This window comes from Chanos chanos, chromosome 6 (assembly GCF_902362185.1).
Source record: "Chanos chanos chromosome 6, fChaCha1.1, whole genome shotgun sequence".
In the NCBI taxonomy this organism is placed as follows: domain Eukaryota; kingdom Metazoa; phylum Chordata; class Actinopteri; order Gonorynchiformes; family Chanidae; genus Chanos; species Chanos chanos.
This window is the reverse complement of record NC_044500.1, coordinates 10689164-10714065: the sequence shown is the minus strand read 5'-3', so window position 1 is coordinate 10714065 and position 24902 is coordinate 10689164. Positions and strand designations below refer to the sequence as shown.

Genomic DNA, 24902 nt, shown 5'->3' with positions numbered 1-24902 from the left:
TTTATGACAGCATCATTAAAATGATGATGTGTCACCAGTCCTTAGGGAACGTCATATGCCTGCACAGACTGCCAGACCTGGAGCAAAGCCTGCCCAAACAATGAGGAGCACGACCTGCAGAGAACATACAGAGACTGTCTCATTACCATACGACATTGACTGCTTAAACACAAAATAGAAAAAAAATCCATATATATGTGTGTGTGTGTGTGTGTGTGCTTGTGTGTGTGTATTAAACTACAAAGCACTGGTTTTGTCAACAATGACAGAAATCTCTGAATAGCTAGTTCAATCCAGATAAAAGTAAAATTTGTATAAACAATGCACTTGCAGTGATTACACAGTGCTGATTGTTTTACCTGCCTGTTTTTAATCTATCTGTCTTTCTTATGTGTACATATTCTCAGCCTTTTGTTAACTTTTTGACAGATCGGATTAAGTTGTGTTTTGACTAATCTTCAGCATATTTACTTAGACATGCAGGGTAAATATCTGCGTCTTGCCTTTCTGAGATCTCATCAAATGGCATTAGAGCCGGAGAATCGACAGGCATCGGGGACGGTCTAACGTAGTGCTTCTCTCAACAAAAAAAAAAAAAAAAGTGTTTTGTCCTCTATTCAGAAACAATGACATCCAATCTCAGCAAGTTTTTTGTTTTTCTCTTGTCCTTGCGTTGTGCTGCACAGCACTCTCTGTGGGAGTGGGTCTGCTTGAGTGAGTGTAGCTCAGACTGTGTTTGATTGGAATAACCTGGGCCGGAATGACAGCGTTGATAAGAAACAAAGCCCACGTCGGCGATGTCCTAACAATGTCCCCCCCCCCCCCCCCCCCCCCGTGCATCCAATTCCCTGATTAATGGATAACGAGAATGAATAAACGTTTTTTGTTTCTTTTTTTTCATGTTGCTCCTTTATGATCAGTATGAATGAAAGTCAAATCCACTGTGATGATCTTTCTAGGGCAAAACCAGCTGGAGGCAAAATTACAAATATTTAGAAACATCAGTGTTCCAGCCTAGATTTGTCCAGTCCCATGAAAGTCAACGGTGAATAAATGAACAAAAGAAAAACAGACACAAATAAAGAAAGAGAAAAAATGTTCATCGTCTCTGGGTAATTGACCCTACCGGCAAATTATTAAATGCAGATATCTATCTATTACATTTTATAACATTATATTCTATTGTAAGCCATAAAGCTTATTATCATATGTTATTATTGAAATGGCAATGAATTCAAAATCTGTTGCGTGAGAGAGTCTAGAATCCTGTGGAGCATTATGTAGAGTGAAATGATGCACAATTTAATTCTCTCTTCGTTTAGCATAACCTTACTGAAATACACGGAATCGCTGTATTGTTAGGGTCGAAAATAAAAATCACCCAATTTAACGTCAGAAATATGACTACAACAATGGAGTTTGTAGTTACAGAACTACATTTCCCTGGTGTACACTGAAACGGAAGTTGCGTCATTTCGGGAAGACTCTTTCAAAACATGTGAATGTCAAAACTGAAAGAGAGATACCACAGCCTTAAAAAGAATTAGGATAGTACTAGGTTTTGGTAATAATATTGTTATCATAAACCTCAGTCACATGTTTGTCAGCATGAAAACCCATGAGTAATTATTGGCTGCAGTACTGGAGAAAGCAGAGCGTGTGGTCTGCAGCTGTACTACGAAACCGCTGAATAACTGCATTGACTTTTCTGTCTGCTGTGATGCTACCAGCCAAATTATTACGAGCTCCTGCTGTATCGACAGCTTGGATTTATCAGTGCATGTCAATCTGTCGGCGGCGATACTGCAGCAAATCTCCAGAGAAGCTCAGAATATGCGATGCATTAGCGAGTCAACATATAGGATCGAGTATAAGAATACAGGTAGAGTGCTTCTGTTACAAAATTTCCTGACCCTCTGCATGATGTCCACGCGTTGTCTTTGTAGATAATACTGTCTGTGAATTCTCAGGGTTGGGTACGCTCCGTTAGACCGCAGAAAGATAATCTCTTCCTCCACGTAAATGATGGGAGTTCACTCCAACCTCTCCAAGTGGTTGCCAGCTCACAGCTAAACAGCAGGTAATACACGTTTAACTCACTCGACAGATTTGTCGTAGATTACGATGATGATATACCTGACCTGACCTGAAAACTCCTTAATGTCATGTGGTATTTTGTTTTTTCTCCTGTCAAGAGACCTGACGTTTGGCTGCGCTGTCGATATCACAGGGTACCTTGAGAAGAGTCCAAATAAGAAACAGAATGTCGAGCTGCAGGCCCATGAAATCACTGTAATTGGAGAGTGCAATCCTGTGGTAAATTAAACCTCCAAACGTGTGATGTGATTTAAATTCGTTTTGGGTAGACGTGACATGTGAAAAATACCCGTATAAACGGAATGTGTCCAGTCTGTGTCTTACTTCCACATAACTCAATATTGCAGGACTTTCCCTTCAAGATCAAAGAACGACATTCTCTAGAATATATCAGGCAGTTTCCCCACCTCAGGTGCAGGACAAATGCCTTCAGTTCCTTGCTTAGGATACGGAGTGAGGCTACCTCTGCCATGCAGGCGTTTTTCAGGGTACTGCTTCACTGACACGCCATTTTAATAAAACTGTAACTAATGCTATTAACAGTGTCTTAAAAACAGACTGTTTTGCTTTTTTATTTGTTTGTTCTTTTAAAATCAAAATATGTTTTTAATTCATTCACGGTTCAAGGAAAAAGGATTTGTGCAGATCCACACACCAGTGATCACATCCAACGATTGTGAAGGAGCAGGGGAGTTGTTCCAGGTTGAGGTGAGTCTCAGAGTGTTAACCCATTCAAAGAGAGCTGCACCTCCTACCTTTGACTTCAGAAATCGTGCTGGTTCTTCATTCTACCACCCACTATGTGTCACTTAGTAGGTAAGGAGTTCGCACACCTGTTTTCCAGATAAAAAATCACTCCCCTAATTATGGGCTGGAGGGCAGAGGCAGAATGACTCTGTCTGTGAACACTGCACAATGATTGTTCAAGTTTTTTGTTTCCAATATCAGTTTGTACAAAATATGTTTTTTGACATGTTTTAAGCATATACCATTACGATATAAATGTCGTCCGGTGTGTGGCATTCATTAAGTTCATCAAGTTGAGTTCAACTTTGTCGTTGTCAAGCCTGCAGGTCAAGAAAAGAGACACGAGGAAGCAAACCCATATTTCTTTTCGGTTCCTGCATTCCTCACTGTCTCAGGGCAGCTGCACCTAGAAGTGATGTCAGGGTAAGAGCTAAGGATTATGAGGATTAAGTCAGGGGGGTGCCACCCTTTTTTCCCCTTGTTGTGGGCATGTAGAGCCCTTTGAGACTTTAAACAGTGATATTGGGCTCTAATTAAACTTGAAACTTGAAACTAAGCTTTATGAATCATGAACACCCATTAACTCGCTTTAGTTCTGGACCAGAATTTAGCTTAGGTATTGAAGATGCTACTCTGTTGTGACGCTTAAGGCGCGCCATCTTGTGAAATTTTATTATAACTTTTCTAAATAAGAGAGAAGCTGTTTTAATTTTTTTTTTTTTGTAGGGCTTTCCCAGCTGTCTACACATTTGGACCAACATTCAGAGCAGAGAACTCTCAGAGCAGAAGACATCTGGCTGAATTTTACATGGTAGAAGCAGAAATTGCTTTCACGCAATCACTGGAGGACATTATGAAGGTAGGCCAATTCAAATTACAACAGTTTACCGAAAGATTTCACGTAAGAGCTGCCACATGTACTAATGTGACCTACCTCAAGCAGACCAAGTTGTGTCGAGATCTGTGATTGGCTCATTGAACAGTGTCCCTTTTTTGTTTTTTTTGTTTTTTTTTCAATAGACAAGTCTAAAAATTGACTATTAAAAAGACAATGACTTTACCATTCATATATCTGTTGAGCAGATGTAAAGGCTCTCTGAAGATTTCACTTAAAAAAAATGATTCAGTGAGTCAGCAGATAATAATTAAATAAACACACAAGCATCATTTCACTCTGAAAACGTAGTCCCGAGCTTACTTCAGTTTCGCTCGCAACCCAGTATTAAGCCAACACGATATAATCCCAAGATAATATTTTGTGCAGTTTTGGTGCATATTTGTGCATCCATTCAGAAAGATACCGCGTTTGAATATCAGATTTTGAAGCAGTTAAGAGTATATGTGCAAGTCCTGTGCTGAAACTGTAGCAGCTTTCGTGTAACCCTGTTTGATCTACTGTCCGTTCATGCGATCAGTGTGTCTCCTCTTTGTTTCTTACTCGCAGGTCATGGAGGACCTGTTCAAGGCCAGCACAGAGCATTTGCTCTCCAAGTGCACAGAGGATGTGGATTTGTTTCACAAGTATGTGGCACCTGGACACAGGGTAAGAAACCAAGACAATGGCAGTATTGCTGGTGCAGTGTTTTCGCATGAATGTTTTCGAAACTTCTAAGTTATTGGTACATATGTGCCTTACAGGAACAGGTGGATGCCATGATGAAGAGAAAATTTATCGTGTACGTATGTAACATTGCAGTTATGAGCTCAATGCTCATACAAAATTTCTCCCACTCTCTCTCTCTCTCTCTCTCTCTCTCTGTCTCTTGTCTCACTCATTCATTCTGTCTGCGTTTGTTTAATTATTTGATGTTACTTTGTCACAGAATTACCTACACTGAAGCTATAGACATCCTAAATCGCAGTTCACAGCAATTCGCTTTCAACACCGAGGCAAGTAATGTCTGTCTCTTCCCAGGCCATTTAAAAGTTAGTTTGATCTTTCAGTTTTCCGTTGGGCAGTGCTTTCACAGTTGAGCAGTGGGGTTAAGTCCCTGATGTTTGTCCCTGTGGCTTTACAGTGGGGTTGTGACCTACAAACAGAGCATGAGAAGTACCTGGTGAAGCATTGTGGGAACACTCCTGTCTTTGTCACTGACTATCCATACGACCTGAAGCCTTTCTACGCACGGGACAACCTGGATGAGCCTCAGCACACGGTTAGTATATGTTCAAGTGAAAGCATCCTTTCACCGCATTAAGGAGTGAGTGAGATCTCAGTGGAAAGTTTACTGTAACCCTCGAGAGCGCGTAAGACTGTCGATGCATATGGACCCATTTTGACTGCTACCATCTTGTGATTAAATTGTCGGTCCGGGTTCTCTAATATTTCTGGAGGGTTTTTCGTAAAATCCAGCATTATTTTATTTTCGTTGTTCACATTTTGAATTCCGGGGCGGCACGGTGGCGCAGTGGGTAGCGCTGTTGCCTCACAGCAAGAAAGTTTCGGGTTCGGTTCCCGGCCGGGTGCTCAGGGTCCTTTCTGTGTGGAGTTTGCATGTTCTCCCCGTGTCTGCGTGGGTTTCCTCCGGGAGCTCCGGTTTCCTCCCACAGTCCAAAGACATGCAGGTTAGGTGAATTGGAGACACTAAATTGCCCTTAGGTATGAAGGTGTTTGTCTGTGTGTCTGCCCTGCGATGGACTGGCAACCTGTCCAGGGTGTTTCCCCGCCTTTCGCCCTATGTGCGCTGGGATAGGCTCCAGCACCCCCCGCGACCCTAATCAGGATAAGCGGCTTAGATAATGAGTGAGACATTTTGAATTCCAGTGATATAGTAGTGAGAATTTTTATGTTGTTACATCCTGTCTAAAAGACCAAAAATACATGATGCACCTTCAGCCCACTTCCTGTGAGAGAAAATGAGATCAGATTTAACGAGATAACACGTCGTATAGAAGATCCTCCGCTGGGTTTTTCATCCTTTTTTCCCCCACTTGTTTGACATTTTCATGTCCTTCGATTTTTTTACATGACACGTATCATAGAAAATATCAAATGTCGTACGAAGCGTCGTGTGACATTCCGGGTATTTGGATATTCGCTGATGACCCAGTCGTCATTATTAATAGACAGTTAATTGGTGTCAGCTGGGGTGTTATGGACAACCATCTATTGGGAGAAAATAATGTCAAAAAACTGAGCAATGATAAAAAAAAAAAAAAACACACACATCTGAAATAGTGACAAATGTAAGAGTTATAATAAGCCCATATAACAGTGAACTTTCACTTGCACACCAAGCATCACTTTGCAGACGCTGAATCAAACACACGGTGTCTAAGACAAAAAAAATGTGAACCCAATTACTGTGCCCTCTTGGGTACTCTTCTAATCTTGCGTTTGTTTTTAGGCAGCAGCAGTGGACCTCTTAGTGCCAGGGGTTGGTGAACTGTGTGGGGGGTCTTTGAGAGAGGAGAGGCTGGAGTTTCTGAGATCTCGACTGGCTAAGTAAGAGACAGTGTCTTTGCTCTGTGTTTCATTTATAATATGTACAGAGCGTACACATACATAAGTGTAACAGTGTTACTGTGTTACGGTACATGTAACAGGATCAAACTGGTACTTTGTATTTTAATCAGAGGGTACACAGCTGAAGAGATAACCATTTAGCCTTCTTAGTGCCTTTATTACGTGTTATTATCTACATACTGTGCCAACAGCCACATCAGGACATATGTAATATACAAATGTATTTTTACATTTTTACTGATGAAATGCTGTGTGAGAACTGCCTCTTTAAACAAAACATACCATGTATCTCCTCATTAAAACTCTGTTTTTTTTTTTAAAAAAGGCTTGGACTGGAAGAAACCTATGAATGGTAAGTACGGTGTACCTTTTGCCATTATCATCAACTGGTTATCATTTTGTGCAGTGTTCCTTGCTGATCATTAGAACTGAAGAAGCTGTCACTGTTCATTTGTTCTGTAGGTATTTGCAGCTGAGGCAGTTTGGCTCTGTACCGCATGGTGGATTTGGGATGGGATTTGAAAGATACCTGCAGTGTGTTTTAGGGATTGACAACATCAAAGATACAATCCCGTTTGCAAGGTTTTCACACTCTTGCCTTTTATAAATTAAATAGTAATAAATGGTCATAAAATAAGCGTATGTGTAATTTATCTTAATGTTGCAAATGTGTTTTAAAACAAACAACGTGCTGAGAGGAGCAATTGCTTTTTTTCCCATCATGAATCAAATTAATGTGCCTAATAAAACACGCAAAAAACACTATTACTTCTGCTTACTGTTATCGCTTACCCTGATTTTACATTGTATGACTTTTATAGATTTGAGATTTGTTCAAACACAGCCGTATCATGTAAAGGAATCGTTTTCAAATCATTAAAATAACAAGCACTGAAAACAAGCTGCAGCGCTGCTTTTTCACCGCTAGGCGGTACATTTTTCTCACTTCACGTCCCCCGCTGCAATGAGCGTCCTACACAGAATTAAGAAAAGATATTTGGATGCGTCTGCAGTGGGTTGCGGAGTGCCTGTAATACCTACAGGTAAAAGTGAGTAGTCAGACAGCAGTTTCATAAACTTGGTTTGGTGAACATTGGAACATATGACAGAAATTGTTTTGGAAAACTCAATTCTAAATTTAAGTTTGATGAAATTTTAGTTTAATGGAATTAAACGGTAACATGGATACACCAGTCCTACACTCACTTGTTTTTATGTCCCTCACCCTTACTCTGTCGTCTTTAAAATGCCAAAAGATGTTTTTTGAGCAGTTAAATTAAGGCGCAAATTAATTTGATAACTTGATGGTTTCCTCTTATTTCACAGTTCTAAAACGCCATGACACCGTTTATGCTGTTCAGAGAAACTCCCAAACATACTGGTAATCCTCGGTAGTCCAGTTTGTGCGCTTCTCATTGTTGCTTAAGGTCAACACATCCCGTAGTTGTTCATCCCTGTACAGCCCATCCCTTCAATTCAGTGGGCGTGGTGTGAATTGGAAAACAAACAGCAGACACCCAGCACTACTTCCTACATCACACTCAAGACTGGCGCTGCACTCTCTTAATCCCGAAACTTCCCGTATCTTGATATTTTACCGAGGTGGAAATCTTACTCTGGGTCTCAGGCTGGAATACTGCGTGTTCCTGGGCCCGCCTGGACGAATGGCACGTATTTCTCTCTAACCGGTACACTTCTGGCATCACTAAATGGGGCGGCAGATTGCACCAACGTGCGCTCTTCACCGATAGTACTGCTTACATAGTGCTGTTACGCCGATGGGACCTAACATCTGATGATACAAGTTTGCATTTAGTTTTGTGACTGGATTCTGGCGAAAACGCACAGTAATGAGCGGAGGAGAAATCATCTGTCAAGGCTGGCTTAGAAAGTCACCACCGGAGAAGAAACTACGAAGATATGTAAGTAACAAAAAGAAAACACCGCTCGCTTATTACCCGAGGAGTTTATCTGAGTATTTTTGTGTGTCATTCGATACTTTTCGATAACATCTTTTTTCGTCTACTCATTGCTTACTACTCACAAAAATGGATCTATGTGTGAATTTCACCATCAGCTTATCTGACCAAACTGAAAGCAGGAGAATGGTTAAAGTTTAGGTTTGTAATGGTTAAAGTTTAAGCGTTAAACAAGCTGTCGTTGTACCATGTTCTGTTCGAGCAGGTGCGCCTGCTCTTACAATCAGGCTACGCGAGCTCTCTTTCCTGCGCATCTCTCTCTCTCTCTCTCTCTCTCTCTCTCTCTCTCGTTGTCGCCCGTTCGTGTGTATTAATAAAAGAAAAATCTCAGCTAAGCATACCACGTCTGCATTTTAATATTTCTTTCTTTTTTCTTTCTTTCTTTCTTTCTTTCTTTCTTTCTTTCTTTCTTTCTTTTTGAGTAATTTTTGATGACGTAGACATTTCAGAAGGCTAATAACCTGCACTGTAGATTGTTTTTTAGTAATAAGCAATATCATAATCTGGATTTAATTGAAATACGCGAGAAGCTGTGCGCACAGTGAGGCTTAACAATACCGTGGAGCCGCCGTCTGTCTCGTAATTCTGTTAGAGACAGCTGTCCACACAACTGTTCCTATTAAGTGAAGAGGAGCAGTTTACTGCCCCACTTTCATCCAATATGCTTATACCGGTAAATAACCAGTTGCTGCATCATTGAATGGGACTGGTTCCCACTGGTAGTCCACATCATTTTTTTGAAATTCATGCTCTTCACATCCTGCCTTCATGTCTGGACATTAGGAACTATTACTTTCCGGTTTTCCAAACCAGATAATGGGCCTTACAAAAGCAGGGGAGTGCAGAAGTCCCTCTCACATAAATACAGCTGCCCGGTGTTTATCTACAGGGTTGCATTACAGGACTTCTCCATTCTCCAACCTAACTTTGCCATGATGTCATCTCTCTCTCTCTCTCTCTCTCTCTCTCTCTTTCTTTCCCTCCTTCTCGTTCCCTCATTCAGTTTCATCAGGGAGCTCATATCTTCTTGTCTTCAAATGCACACATGCACACTCATTTCCTCATTGTCTTCCATATAAAGTTGCCCTGTCTTTTGTGACTGTACACAGGAACTGACCATGTCAAAATAAGTAAGCAGCTGTGCTTGTAGTGAGGAAAGGCCGGTCATGTATTTGCTGTACGGTAGAAGGTAATATTCATTGTTTTTAAACCGCACTGGATAGGCTGTGTGCACTGTGGCTGTACCATAGAGGACAAGGGAAAGACAGGACTTCAGCACCATCTTTGTCTCCACATACTCTGTCATAACAGACAAACAAGTGACACACAAAGCAGAGAACCACAGATTTTTTGCAGACATGGGATAATCAACGGGCAAAAACCAAGAGAAGGAAGCATTGAGAACATTAATCTGCCCATCTAAAAATTCCTTCCACTTAAACAGGCTAACAGGCTAGTAGCGCCGGACAATGGAGGCCATTTAGCTGGGAGTATTGCTATCATCTGACAGGGCTGACATCCTAATGTAGAAAGATATTTTAAGCAGCTGTGTGTTTTGACCTTCTACTTACCAAGGTGTTCACATGAGAAAGAAAAAAAAAAAAGCTTCTGTTAATGTCAGTCTTTATCTAAGGCCAATTGGCATGGGACTAGGGATAATCTGGCATACATCATTGTTATCTTTCTAAATATTTCTAATATATATAAACACAAAAACTGGTTGTTAGTTCTAAGATTGTGCAAGCGGTAATAAGTGATACTTTGAAAAAAAAAACAACAACAACAACAGATATTTAAAGTTAATTGTAAATATTAGATTTCTAAGAGTGGATTAAACTTCCTTGTTCCCTTTTTTCTGTTTCCTTTTGAGAAACTCTTTGTTTTCTGAGAATCAGTCCTATTTTTGGGACCAGGACTTGTCAACATTGTTGTTCTTTCCACATCAGAAACATTGTCCTACAGTAATTTTATTCAGAAAGATGTCCTTGTGTTTACTGATTATGTGTTGCTCACTGGTTTGTCTAATGGGATTTCCATGGGCTCTGTAAACCATAGTAATTCAAGAGTAAGCAAAGCATTGTAAGTAAATTCACAAAGTGGAATGAAACCACTTTTGAAAAGGTATCTCCTCAACGTCAACTTTGCCATGCAAATCATATGCAAATAGAGAGGGCAAACACCTTTTGGCAGTTATGACGCTTTGGTAAAAGTTGAGTAAGGAGGATAATTGCTGTCAGAACTGGATTGTTGATTTTATCTTGTGCATAGCTGTGCAATGGAAAGAGTATGAGTTAAGACTATCATTTGGTGTTTTGTCAAACAATCTTTTCAGTTCACAGTCAGCAAAATGAAACAGGAGTGTCAATTTTATCTCACATTATGTCAAGAGTGGATGAGCACTACCTGTCAAAGCCATGAAACCCCTCTATATGTTTAGCAAAACAAAAGAGAATAACTTGTTTGATTATGGGTTGGAACAGCAGAGTAGGGGAGTTGTTCCAGACCAGATTAAGATGGGGGCAGCTTTAGCTTTCGTAGCTGAACACAGACCAGTGTTATCAGTGGAGACATGAAAACAGCTGAGTAACCCAGCACATGCCTCATGTATCACGCTGTTCAGCTCTGTGGAGGACATTTACTCATCACAGACAAGTCTGGAACAAGGATTCACTGGCTCATTCTTAGGAGCACCCCCGCTTTATTAGATGGAACATTCCAGAGAGTCTGTTACTAAATGGCCTCCAGGTTGGGGGTGACTGTTGCTGAAATGTCAGGTTAACTAATCGTGAGATAAGGTTCAAACCAGCCACTTATTCACAATTAAACATCGGCTAGGACAATAGCTTGTGTTAGAGGCAAAGAACAGTGAAGATGTATCTGCGTGAAAGTGCTTTGTAACATTTTTTAAGTGAACTAATACAAACAGACACCTGAAATTAAGTGAGGTCTTATATTCTTCTATGTACTGGTGCTTGCACTCATTAAAATGCTTCATGAGATTTTGCCATCCCCGGTGCCCACAACAGACTAATAAAACCGAAGGACGAACATAGGGGGACAACCCTGGCATTTCCCACAACAAGATCTCCCCATTTCCTTTTCCTATCTTGCTGTCGGTTTCCATTCTGTTCCAGGCGTTGAGAAATCTACCCTGTTCGTTTTCTTGTTGAGTTTGAAAAGATCCATGAAGCAGTAGAAAACTCCAAATTTGCTTGGAAATTGTCTACTCATGGGGAGTGAGAACAAATTCAGTAACCTGATGAGTAACCAGCAGTGTCAGTTGGCACCGCCCACTCTCCTGGCCGTGCTATCTGACATCACTTCACAAACATGTCTGTTTGCATAATCCAGTGCCACATTCCAGACTGATCATATCGAGAAGGTGATGTCTACTTTCACTCTTGTTCAGCTCTCTCTCTCTCTCCCTCTCTCTCTCTCTCTCATTCTCTCTCTCTCTCTCTCTCTCTCTCTCAGACTGGGGGTCTGTGTGGAAACTGGCATAGGGGTGGGGGCAGGGAGCAGGGGCACTGAGTTTCCAGGGCAGGCTCAGACAGCGAGCTCAGGTCCTGTGTCAGCTGCCGGGTCTGGTGTTGTTTTGCAGAGGGGCTTTGGGAAGTCCTTGCCCTTGGAGGTCAGTGCTGAGCACCTCCCAGTTCCTGCTTTGACAGACACCCTGCACTCACATAGACATTTTCAGGGTTTGTCTTTATTTGAGTGGTCCCAGATACACTGTCATTGTAGAGACTGCCAACAGTACTGAGTGTATCTCCCTGTAACATCAGGTAACAGTTAGATATTGAACGTTATTTAAGCAACTAAACGGCTAGGAATTATTTCCTATATCTTTTACATCTCATATATTTTGCTATTTCTGTCATGACAGAAAGCAACAGTTGATGTGACACCGACCAAACGGAAGCTACATGATGGCATCATTATCAAGTATTGAGAATAGTTTTGTCAAAGCTGTTTTTATTGAGGGTAACCCTACCATACATCTGTACTTTAAGTAGAACAACGAACAAACACCCCAAGAAACAACAACAACAACAGCAAAAAAAAAAAAAAAAACCCCAATGCCTTGACCTAGTAGTGGTCTGCAGTTAGACTATGTGGAATCTAGGTGACCTCACTTTAGTCCGGAATTCGTGTGGTCTTTATATAGCAGATACCGCGTCCTTCAGCATGTCCTGTGGTGTTACCTGTTTGTGTCCCATTAAAAACTGAATTTGTAGCAGTAGCATACTCCAGACTTCCTGAGGATGGTACCTACAGGAAATGCTCTGACACAGGTCATGTGACAGGGAAACCAATGAAACGGGACAGGGACTCGTCCAGTGTATTTTTATCTGTGTGAGCTTTTAGGCTCAATATCAAAGTCAGTGTTTTCATCACAGGAAATCAGATCCCACTGACAAAGTTCTCATGATTTGGAACTGTGCTCTTGCATTTTTATGCTTCATCATCAACTTCACATTAGAAAGATGCAATAAAGTTTGCGTAAAATGTCTCTCTGTAATAGAAGATGTTCTCTAAAAGGTCACGCTGTATATTTCACCAGTTTGTTGGAGTCAGACAAATTGAATTGCTATGGAATATTTTTATCACACAGTTTTGATTTGAGTTGCAAATATATGTCATACACCCTCCATATTTAGCAATAAATAAAATGAGCAAAATTAGTTTCAACTGTTTGTAGGTCTACAGACAAATGCAAGGAATGTGAGGACAAATCTTCTGCTTCAAATGAATGTAATGTTGGTGCTCATTGTGTTCAGTACCCATAACACAGTGTCTTTTAAAGTGGCCACTTAAAAGTTGAATGGCATTCATTATCATTAGCTTTTTCAAAGTTCTTATGTGATCTTTAGGAATAGTAAAGATGTAAACAGTAAATCCTTTTTATTACTCCCTATTAATAATAATAAAAAAAACATATCTGATTATTTGAAACAACTAAGAGGCTAACTTCAGGAACAGTTTTTCGACCTGTAAGGTACACATGACACGCAACTGGGTCGAAGTGCTAGATGCCCTTAGTCTCAAACAGGACCTGTCAAAATCTATCAGCCACGCGTCAAAGCCAAATCTAGTTCAAACTGTGGTTTGCACCAGGACAGCGACATTTTAAAGGGATGCACTACCAAATTCCTGGAATAACAAGATTTTCAACAAATCACAGCACACATTAACACTATGTATAAAAACATTATAAACGCCACGGTTGAACATGCGACACTGGATGTGTCTAAAAACTACTGAAACATACATTATGAGTTATCTGCATAATAGGATAAGTACTGTTATTAAGGCAGTAAGACAGAGAACTGCAGTCCCACTGCAGTACTATGCTTTACAGAGCTGGGGTCATTGTTGAGACCCGACCAGATGAATCGGCTCTGTTCAACCTCAGTATTCCAATTCACATGAGGGCTGTTAAAGGCAATTAGCCAATTGAGCCTGCAGATGACCTGCTATTTCTGAGGAACATTATTATGGATGCTGACCATCGTTAAACTATGTCTGGTTGTTTTGACAGCTGAGGGCTCCCTCACAGATGATGTCATGGGCTCCATTATGACATAGTGAAGATTCTAAGAGGTGTTACTTCGCTGTGATTGAAATCGAAGGACAGAGGGCAGGGGATAAACAGATTGTTTGACAGGGTGGCTTGGCTTAGTTTAGTGCGCTTCACGTTACTAATGCATGAACAGAGGGGGTTAGCTTTGGACGGCTTCCCTTTTTTTTTCCGCCCAACTCTGTTAGACAAAGCCCCGTCTTCCCTACCGTTAGTTATCACAGGGCTGTGTGAAATATTACCTCTCCAAGCAAATGACTTCAGCTTTGTGACAGCTTTGGAAAGCCTGAAAACATTATGGGGGGAATGACTCTGTCTTAAAATGGTTGTTTACAAGCAGGAGAAGTTCTCAGCTTGAGAGATTGTTGATTATACTGACTCAGTCAATTAATGGAAGCGGAATAACATTAACGCAGCTGAAATAAAGAGAATTCATGGTCATTATTTTCCATATATGGGCCTAATATGGAAGAGTTAACTAATAATTAATCCAGCAACAACGTAAATGTTGTTGTTACCGTTATTACTCATGTTATCCAATAACCTAATATTTGCTCATAGTACCCACTGTTTGACAAATATGCGTCTTCAAATAGGTTGGATCTCTGGAACAAGGTCTGTTTTAGTGCTCCTTCTGCACATGTGTAGTTATCATGTAAGTACAAACATGTCACTCAATGTTGAACTTCATATAGATAGAAACTCCCATAAAATGGGATCCAGTCTTTTTTTGTTTGGTCAGTGAAAGGCTTTTCATTGTTTTCATACTGTCAGTGAAGTAGCTCATACTGAATTTGCATTCAGTTAATGTGAATCTAATTCAAAGTAAGGGCAGCATGCACACTGTTAGATAAGACTCACCCTCACTGAAATGCTAACCCATTGCTGTTGGAAAGACAGTGAAAAGAAGACTTTTGTTGGGTGGAAAGGTCACAATCTGCTCCTTTTAACACATTTAATACTGCACGTAACGGGCTCTCCTTAAAACCTAGCATTTCCATCACTGCTTAGAGGCGACTGTGACTTTGTTGCTGCTACTTTCAAAGTAGTGTTTGCGGTATGCACAGGGTGGTGTGTGAGGTATGAATGTGTGTGTGTGTGTGTGTGTGTGTGTGTGTGTGTGTATACACACACACACACACACCGACACACACACACACACATATTTATATCATGTATGTGTGTGCGTGTGTGTGACATACTAATATTGTACACAGGTCCGCATTTTTGCTGTCGTCACATGCCCACTCTCTGAGTTTGTGTTTGCATCTCCTTTAAACACAGACCAGAGGCACATGATTGAATATCAACAGAATTAGGAGGCATTGCAGTTGCAGAGAGATTAAGAGAGATTAAAAATGCTTTAAAGGAATGTAGTTATTAGGATAAGTTAGCGGGGAAACTTAAATTATAGCGTTGCATATATTCACTGTCTCTGGTTCATCTAAAGAACTGTCACATTATAGAAAAGCATGTTTAGAAACTGGTTAGCATGAAATATCTTAGCATTTCTCCCTCCTAGAGGAGAAGCTGATGTATTCAGATGTAAAATGTAATTGAATCTGCACATAATGTTGGGTCTGGCAGAGGCTAGAAGGAGGAGGCTCAGTTTAGCATCTCTGGAGCTCATTTATACTCATTGTCATTTGCAGCAGTGTGGATCCTGATGTAAGACTAGCTCAGTGTCTGCCTTTTGATAGCTATTACACTGTATGGATGCTATCAATGCTTTAGTTATTATATCTGTATTGTTGCCATTGAGTCAACAATACAATATATGTATATGTTGAAAATGCCATATTTTATGCTACCTATGTTTGTAACTTGTTGGGTTTATTGTGCCACTATAAAATTTTATCTTTTACAATAACAAGCGAATCACGCTACAGCTGTGTTATAAGCAGTCATGTGCAGTATATGAATGAACGAATCTTTTTGAACAAATCTTTGAAGTGTATTGGAACGCTAGTCTAAAAGATTCGTTTGTCCCACTTGACAGACACGCATACTGACTAGCTGATAACTGTCACTTCAAGCACCTCCCTCTGGCCACCTCACCACAGCAGTTCAGTGACATCACTGGCTATGGTGACCAGCGACTACACTATACACTGACCTGATGTACTGCTTGCAAGTTCTCAGTAACATGGTTCGTTTAATGGAAAGATCCAATACATATACTGATAATGTGGGGTAATGCAAAAGAACTGGTGACTATGAAGATTCGAAACACCACCCTACTGACCCGAGGAACTGTTGACAGGGTTCCTGTACATTGATTCACTGACTGTGAAGATCTGGTGCTGGGAGTGTTGAGACACCCCCTATTGGCTGGAATCATTGCTGAACACTAGTTCTCAACAGCAGGCTTGGACTACATCATCGAGTGATGATTTAAATGTAATCGGAGCAGTTCTCTGACATTATTAAAGGAATTAAAAATTTAAAAAATCACATTATTTTATTGCTCATCTAGCTACAGCTTTTCAAGCTATTCAGCCACATTTGATTCTAGCATACTACGCTATTATGCGCATAACAATGATAAATCACATTCATTTATAGAACGGAAAGTGAATCTTATATTTCCGTTTTTAAAATTTTAAGGTTGTCTGGCATGGTCAAAATGCTGTACTGCAGTTTCACACAATGGATATTACGATACAGGTATTATTCATTTTTTTTCAGTTCACATGTGGCTGTTTGGCCACAAGGCAGGCTAATAATGCACGTAGTGTTTGGAAGAATGTAGGGTGAACTTTAAATGGACTATTGTAAAGCTGCTGACTGTGTTGTTATGCTCACATGGCTGTTGCAAGCAGGATGCGAACACAGATCTTTGCGTTGGTGGAATAGCACCCAAACAATAGTATAGAGGTAGTCTACCACTTACAGATTTGCGCAGGCCGCTGACAAGATATGGAAATGAATGAGTAAGTCAAAGATACTCATCATTTCAGAGTACTGAACTAAATAAATGAGAACAGTAAAAAAAGAATCGTTCTGAAGGCCACTAATCCACTAAGGTCCATTGTTGTTTTTGCAAATGAAGCAGCTGGTTCAGCCCCGGCGCGAGCCTACTGTGTGTTTGACGACTGTTTATCAAACTGAGTGATGTTGTAAAGAACTCAGATGCTAAAGTGACAGACCGGGGTCAGGTCAGTCCCGCATCTGCTTTCCTGTCTCTTTGTGAATGCTCAACTTCCTGTCCGGATTCCCCCGGGAGGATAAAATGAAGGAGAGGGCGGTGATATCATAGCGGAAGCTATGGAGCCACACGTGTGAGCTAATAGACTTTTCAGTTTCCATTGTGATTGGCTTAAACGCTAGCTATCCGACGCGGCGAATACTTCCTGAAGAAGCTTAGAGTTTTGTCTCCCTCAGTCATTAAGCTCCTAGATCTTTCAGCGCAGAAAGCGCGAAAAAAAAAAAAAAAGCTGTTTGCAACCTCTCCATCATCTCCTCTTCAGAGTAATGTCATGTATCAAGTCTGTATCTATTGAACTAACCTCTTGGAGTTCTGTCTGTACTGAGCATAGTGACAGCGCAGATGGCGGAATCAGAGGAAACAACACAAAGAGTTCTGATTAGCGAGAACGCTCGCAGTCGGTAGCAGAGCTAGCAGAGACGTTTCATGAATGAGAGAGCCCATTCACCAACCCACCCAGATTTCTCCTCTTCCTTATGGAAGTGGGTGCCTACAAAATGAAACTGATTATATCACTATGTCAACGACAGGGGTTGGGAGTAGGAGAATTGGGGGGGGGGGGGGGGCATTCAGAGTTGCTTGTGCCTTTTTGCAGAGTAGTGCATAAGAAGGAATATTACCATCTCTCTCACACACACCCTCCCTCTCTCTCTCTCTCAATGGGGAAGATTGGTCTGGTACTTGTTATGAACCAAAAGGCAGCCTCATTCATCCAGCTATCAGAATGAGACTCTGATCTGTTTAATTGTCCCTGTCTTTTTTAATTTGTTGGTCTTTCTCTGATCTCTACAGCTTGCAGTTTGTCAGTGTTGTCCATATCAGCATCACGCTGCTGAGCCATAGGAGATGGCGGGTTCCCTAATCTGCTCCCACTGAGTTACTGCAGAGTCTGATTGAACAGTCACTTCCATGCAGGCCACTGACCATGTCAGCACACGACCTACAAGTTACTTGTATTGATAGATATTCTGATACATTTCAAACGTTTCTCGTTGGGGTTTTAAGCTGCGCTCGTTGTGAATTAAGGTGGCACGCAACTGGACCGTGGGGTGCCGGGCTTTTATCTACACACGCAGCGTAGCACAGCTGCCAGTCTTCCAAAATCTCTGTTTTGACTGTTGAGAAACTGGAGTGTTTTAATGTGAGTTTCAGCGGGACCCTAATGCATCCGCTGAACATAAACCCCCGCCGGTTTTATGCTCTTTGTAATTCTGTTTAAGCTCTTTCGGTGTTTATTTCCTCGGGTACATGGGACGGTGCCACGATCAGCTCCGGCAGGTCTGGATCTTCTCAGGGTGGAAGGGAAGATTTACATTGGGAAGGCTCTTATGAAAGGATGGTCCAAATTTGCTGGCACAGTGTTTGTCAGTGATTACGCTTTTTTTTTTTTTTTTTTTTGCGAGACATTAATTCATTTGAGAGATGCGCTAGTAATGTGTGTCATAAAGCATTGGGAAACAGCTGTCTGCTTAGCCTCACACACAGACACACACACACAGACACACACACGGACACACACACGGACACACACACACACAGTCACCCTGGGATTTGTATAAACTTCGAGACCCTCCGCGCTCATTCGAAGACACTGTGGAGTTTATTTTAACCTCACAATAGCATAAACTGATGTTAGCTCTGTAAACACAGATAGATGACACCTGAACCACACAAAAGACCCGGGACAGCAGCAGGCTCTGTCTGAAACACTCAGATCTAGCTCTGTGTGTGGGTGGGTGTGTGTTTGTGTGTGTGTGGGTGGGTGTGTGTGTGTGTGTCTGTGCATGAAAAGGGTGTTCATGAAGAAGGGAAATATACTCCTGTGCTCTGCTCGACATTGAATCAGACCGCAGGCCAGCAGATGTGAGGAGGCACAAGTCCAAATGAACTAACTTCAGTCACAAATTAACAGCCCTCCAGATTTCATCACGTTAAACCAAACCCTCTCTAAGGGAAAAATTTTAAACCAGGTTCCAATGCAAAACCATCCAAAAGGAATCCGACCATTTCAGTGATACAGTGAAAATATAAGGACATTTTTACATGTCTTGTCAGACATTTAAATGAGAAGAAAGAAATGTGTCAGACAACTGTCACGAAATCGTGTTAGTGCCAGCAAGTTATGTCTTTTCTCATCTCTCATCTCTTCTCATCTCTTAGGCTATCATTCCCAATATAGATAATGATGTCATTCAGATCAAAATACGGATTTAATCATGAAAGCTATTAGTATGTAAGCACAGCCATGGTGGTACGTACACATGACATTAAGACATTAAGGAGAGTGTTTAAATGGTGCTAGTTAATACTGGTTAACATTGGTTGACAGGGATGACTCATTTGATTTCTTCTGAGGATGCGAGTCCCAGATTAACTGATGCATTTAAAACCAAGCTCACTCATAGTCTCTTTACTCTATGTAGCGGTGAAGCACAGCTTATTTATTTATTTGTTTGTTTCTTTGTTTATTTATCTACTTACTTACTTATTTACTTATTTATGTATGTTCCTGTTGTCTTGTGAAAGTGGTTTTGATACATGCAGATATTGAGTGATGTTGAGTAGTATTGATGTGAGTCGATATCGTGTGTGTGTGTGTGTGTGTGTGTGTGTTTGTGTGTGTGCGTGCACTTTACTTAGAAGTGAGACAGCAGCACTGAGGTAAATCTATTTATAATCTCCAGCTCCTAGTGACTGCTGATGTTGTAACCACAAGTGGGTGCCGGAGAAAAGAAAAAAAAAAAACAACAAAAAACTACTTTTGGCGTTGATGCAAGAAATTATGTATGATGTATCGTTCTTTGGAAGGGAGTTAAAATGTCACACAAAATCTTTTTAGTACCATGGAAAAAAATAGTGACTCTGATATGAACAGATACCACTCAATACTATGGTTTTCTAAAGTATATTGTTCCCATCTTATGCTGAAGAGCAAATACTATCCAGCACACTCAGCATTATCTGAATGGGTTGATACTATCACTAATGTCTGTAGTATTGAAACTGTTCCTGTCAATACAGCGTTATGGTCTTTGTAGTGCTGATAACTCTGTATTTTATTTTATTTTTTTTTCATTTCATAGGCGCATTAATGTGTGTATGGCTGTGAGGGATGGGTGATTTATCGTCACATTAACTCTCTTTGTAGACTCCCTTGTTCCTGGAATGTGGGTTGTCATGCAGCTCACTATTGATCAGCATTGCCTGTGTTAGCAGCGGGTGAATTCAGGAAACGTAGATATGCTCCCAGAACTAAGTGTAATGTTTACTAATGTCCTAAATACTAGGAATCTGTATTGTATATATACCAACCATAATCAAACTGTTTTTCACAGAGGTCCGCGACACAGTCAGGGGGCTGAACATAGTAACGGTTTCGTGGAACTGAATGCTTCCTTCACTGATACTTGTTCCCCTCATTCAAGGTACTTAAAAAGATATACATCATTGTGATGATGCAAAAAGCTCAAAACTGAAGCTCCGATAAACTATATGCTTGTTTATGAAATGTATTTGGACTCCAGCTTAACTACAGTAGCTGGGTTTGTATGAGTTTGGTTTGGTTTGGTTTGTTTTTTGTTTTTTTTAGAAGTTGTGATTAACTTAGCATTGTGAGCACAGAAGAGTATAAAAAGTTATGCTATTTCTCAGCCATGGAAGTGTATCAGAAACACTGATAGCCATCAGGTGATCTCACATAGAAGGAAAGTTCTGGATGTTCTCATATCTTCACAGCAGCAGAAGGTCACCTGATTCTTAACTTTTGTTTGGTTTAAGTGCATGTCAAGTCACACTTCAGCAACCTAGAAACTGAAAATGGACATTTTCAATAGCTGTGAAAAAAAAAAAAAAAAAATAGAAATGTCACAGCCACCAAGCCTCTGCTTAAAGTTTGTTGGTTTGAACTTGGTTGGATCGTGTTCCGTTGCGACCGTTGTGAACGTTAGGCCGGCCGAGGGATGTTGTGACGCTGGACAGAGCCGGCAGAGGCCCTGCTCTGGTGACCTATTTAAGTGCAGCTGCTTGTAGATCACTCACAGAGAGACAACTCAGTGAAATCCTGTGTGCGCCACCAAAAAACAAAAGAGCCAAACACAGCCATGATGAAACGTGACCTTTACATATGACAGGTTCGGTGAGAGGACACAGTAGGCTGACAAACAGCTAGGCTACTCCTAGCTTAAGCTCCAGTGGTGTGTTTACTCAGCTGTGTGTGTTTGTATGTGTATGTGTATGTCTGTGTGCGTTTGTGTGTGCGTGTGTGTGTGTGTGTGCGCAGAACAGGTAACACAGGTGGGTGGGAAGAAGAACCAAGTGCAGCCTGCCCTGTGTGTATGCCTAAGACAGCAGGTATGCTATTGACATTCAGTTGTCTGAGCTCTTTAAGCTGCCCCATTGGCCTATTTGGTTAGCATGTTTGCTCACTCAAACGCATGCAAAACACAGTCACTGATAGCAATCTACGCACGTCTGCGACGCTCTCTTTGTGTTTTGGTCCATGGTTGATTTTTTTTTTTTTTTTATGTGTCATTTAGTATATCTGAATTGTCTGTAAGTAGGTATAAGAAATCCCCACTGCTTAATAAATCCATCTTTGTACAAAAATATGAAACCCTGTTGTAATATCTAACACTACACGAGAGGCCATGGTGGGTACAGAATTTTATTGAACCATTTGTTTTCCAAATGTTATTCATTTCCTTAAATACATGACACAAGGGTTCTGCATTATACTCCCTGGGATCACTCATAATGATTTTTGAAAGGAAATGGAAACTGGAATTGGAGAGAAAAAAATCTCTTTTAAAAGTTTCGTAACTCACAGATTTCCTACCACTTTGACAAGCGACAAATTATCACTCACATTCATGTATGACACAGAAAACTTGCCACAGGGAATATTCCTGGGTCCCCTACACACTGACATTTGAATATTGGCATTTTTGGAGGCAGTGGAGGACGCACTTACACCAAGACAAATGATAAAACCTAGAATAAAATGAAACCTGTTCTACTTGTATGTAATGTAAGACATATTCTGAGTGAACTACATGTATGCGCTGAATGTATAATGACAAGAAACAAATCACTTAACACTTTTGTTTGTTTTTGTTTACAGAACTTTTTATTTCTCTCCTTTTTAAACACGTTTTCCTCAATACTCCATCCATATTAGATGCGTAGATCAGATATGATATCTCGCAGGGCTGCATTTTTCATTACCTGTTTTGTTGTTGTTGTTGTTGTTGTTGTTGTCGCCCCCCCCCCCCCTTTCCGTTGCTGCACAGCACAGCACAGCACATGGTTTATGGAAGCCAGACTTTGTATTTGTCTTTCCTCTATGGATGAAATAGAGGGAGTTTGACTTTTCTGTTTATTGCTTCAGCGGTCTTGTTTTGACCATCTAAAAATAGGAGACATGTTGAGTTATCAACCGAAAAGAAACAAAAGGGATCGGCTCGAGAAGAACAACATTTTCTTTTTTTTTTTTTTGCATCTAATTTTAGAGGTCGACTCCTTCAAACTATTTTTGTTTCCTCTTGTCGTCCGATGTTTTCCTTTCTTGCGTCTGAAATAGATGTTGATGTCTTTCTCATTGTTATGGCTTCTACGCAGCTTTGTTTCACTGCCAGATCATTGAAAATGTTTTTAATATGGCAGATGAAGCTAGAATATGGAGAGTTTTAGGAGACATATAGGACATAAATGGTTGGTATAGTATGATAAGATTGTCTTGGTCTAACTTGCGCTGACCTCGTTACACTGAAAATCACCGATTAATGGAAACCCGTCCATTTCCACTGTGGTCTGTAGTTAAGTGTAAGCAACGAAAGCTAGTTTTCTTTAAGTCCATTTTGCAGACGCCGATACTGTCACATTAAATACTGAAACTGCTTATGGGTTTTGGATGTATTCATCGTGGTGCTGGAAACTCATAGACCCCTATGATGAATATGCTTTTAGCAAAGTGATATATCAAAACACTTTACTTTCAGATTAGACAAACAGCAACTCAGTTTGTGGCTAGCTACATGCATCCATATGAGAACGACTCCCTGGTGATTCAGGACTAGGAATTCTGTTCTTTTTCATCAAACTGAAGCGCTTCAGTTGTTTGTATGAATGCTAATTGTTTTGCGCAATCAGTTTTCATACCTTTCATCTGTGATTGAGTGGGTGTCCTTTGAAATGGTCAGTGAGTTTCTCAAGCCACTCCCAGAAACTCAAAAAAAAAAAAAAAAAAAGCTAGCATAGCTGCCAGGAGCCATCTCACACGTCGCCCCGCACGTTGAGACGAAGCAGAAGAAAAACACTGATGTCATAGATAAAAATTAAAAAAAAAAAAAAAAAAACACCTGGTACGACAGCCCTTAGAGAACATTCTTTTTGGATCAAGGCCAAATCTATGACTGTCAGTGCTGTCGGTTGCTGTTCTTAATAATCTCTGAACGTTCTCGTTAAGGTCTCACCGCTCTGTCACAGCAGAGCAGCACTCCTCTGGGCGGTTAATGCAGCTCAAGGACAAGAGGGGGCAAGGATGGGAGCCAGGTCCCCTCCAGGCTCTCTGTCCCTCTCTAACCGTGATGGATGGACGTGGACTGGGGGGGGGGGGGGGGGGGGGGGGGGGGGCGGGGGGGGGGTTGGGGTCGTGGGCCCAGTTCATTTTTTGTTCATTTGTTGATCATTTACCTCTCCAGACCCGAGCAACACTCTTGTAAAGCACTCAAAAAAGAGAGAGAGAGAGAGAGAGCCAGAGCAAACAGACCTCAATGGAAAGCTACTGAGATATTCGCAATCACGCAAACCATCCAGTTTCAGTTCACTTTTTTAAATATTCTATCCATCCAAAGAGATTATAAATGTTGTTTTCTTAAATCTGATCTGGAAAAAAAAGTCATCAGACAACACGCCGTCATCAGTCACTTCATCGATGATTCAACTGGGTTGTGGGTTGTGGAACATGCGTTGTGAATATAGCCTGATATGCTGAACTTTCGTGAACAAAACCAGGTTACCTAGTAGTTCTATTTATGGACAGAGCAAGACGTTTGGATTCGTAGCCCTCAGTCTTGTGTCTGTGATCCTTGAGCGTGGCGGACACGCCGGGGAGAAGCTCACCGGGTCACCCCGACCTCTCACGAACTTCACCGGGCACTGATCCAAACCCCATGAAGTCATGTTCCTGCCCGGACGCGTCCATATATTTAGATGAAAAAATACGCTGGGAGCACTCAAGTGATTGCTTCTCGCACTTCTGCTCAGGGACCATAAACCAATCAGTGGAATGGAGTTAGCAATATAGCCAGGCAGTGAGAAAACAAAACTGTTTGGTGAGCATCAGAAGCCCTGTGTTTGTCTGGCATGTTAAGCTGCATGGTTTTTATGTGTACTTGTTAGGCAATAAATGCTTCTCTTGATAAAAAGGTGAGTAGCAGATGTTTTTATTGTTTCAGTGTATCAGTTAGGTATCACCATATCATCTCTCTCTCTTTCTCTCTCTCTCTCTCTCTCTCTCTCTCTCTCTCTCTTCTTGTCTTTTTCTCTCTTTCTTCTTCTCATGGAAAGAGCATAATGTGGGGTGGTTTTGAGTGGGTGTGGATTGGAGAGGGTGGTTTTTGGAGCCTTGCCTCTCTAGACAACAGTAACTACCCCGCAAACCACAAACAAGGATCTATTACGGATGTATAAAACAACAACAAAGACGGTATCACTCATCTAGCTAGCTCTCTTAAGCAGCTATTTTTAATTTAAACTAAGAGAGAGAACATATGTTGACAGAGGTGTAGAATTTCATGAACCTGCTCGCTTCATGCAAATTCAAGATGT

At 41.0% G+C, this 24902-nt stretch overlaps 2 protein-coding genes across 2 annotated transcripts in view; both read left to right on the top strand.

Moving 5' to 3' along the window:
• The first annotated feature begins 1617 nt into the window (after positions 1-1617).
• Positions 1618-6982, top strand: nars2 (asparaginyl-tRNA synthetase 2, mitochondrial). Its single transcript, XM_030777410.1, has 14 exons — positions 1618-1882; positions 1971-2080; positions 2196-2316; positions 2445-2585; positions 2725-2805; positions 3164-3267; positions 3571-3703; positions 4289-4387; positions 4483-4520; positions 4668-4734; positions 4863-5000; positions 6192-6289; positions 6636-6662; positions 6773-6982. The coding sequence occupies exons 1-14, from the start codon at positions 1721-1723 to the stop codon at positions 6915-6917; spliced, it is 1464 nt and encodes a 487-aa protein (XP_030633270.1). The 5' UTR covers positions 1618-1720; the 3' UTR covers positions 6918-6982.
• A 937-nt stretch (positions 6983-7919) lies between these two features.
• The window catches only part of gab2 (GRB2-associated binding protein 2), a 37546-nt gene continuing 20563 nt past the window's right edge, over positions 7920-24902 (top strand). The window contains exon 1 of the mRNA XM_030777402.1: positions 7920-8232. Within this exon, the coding sequence (XP_030633262.1) occupies positions 8161-8232 (72 nt within the window). The 5' untranslated portion in view covers positions 7920-8160. The remainder of the gene's footprint in view (positions 8233-24902) is intronic.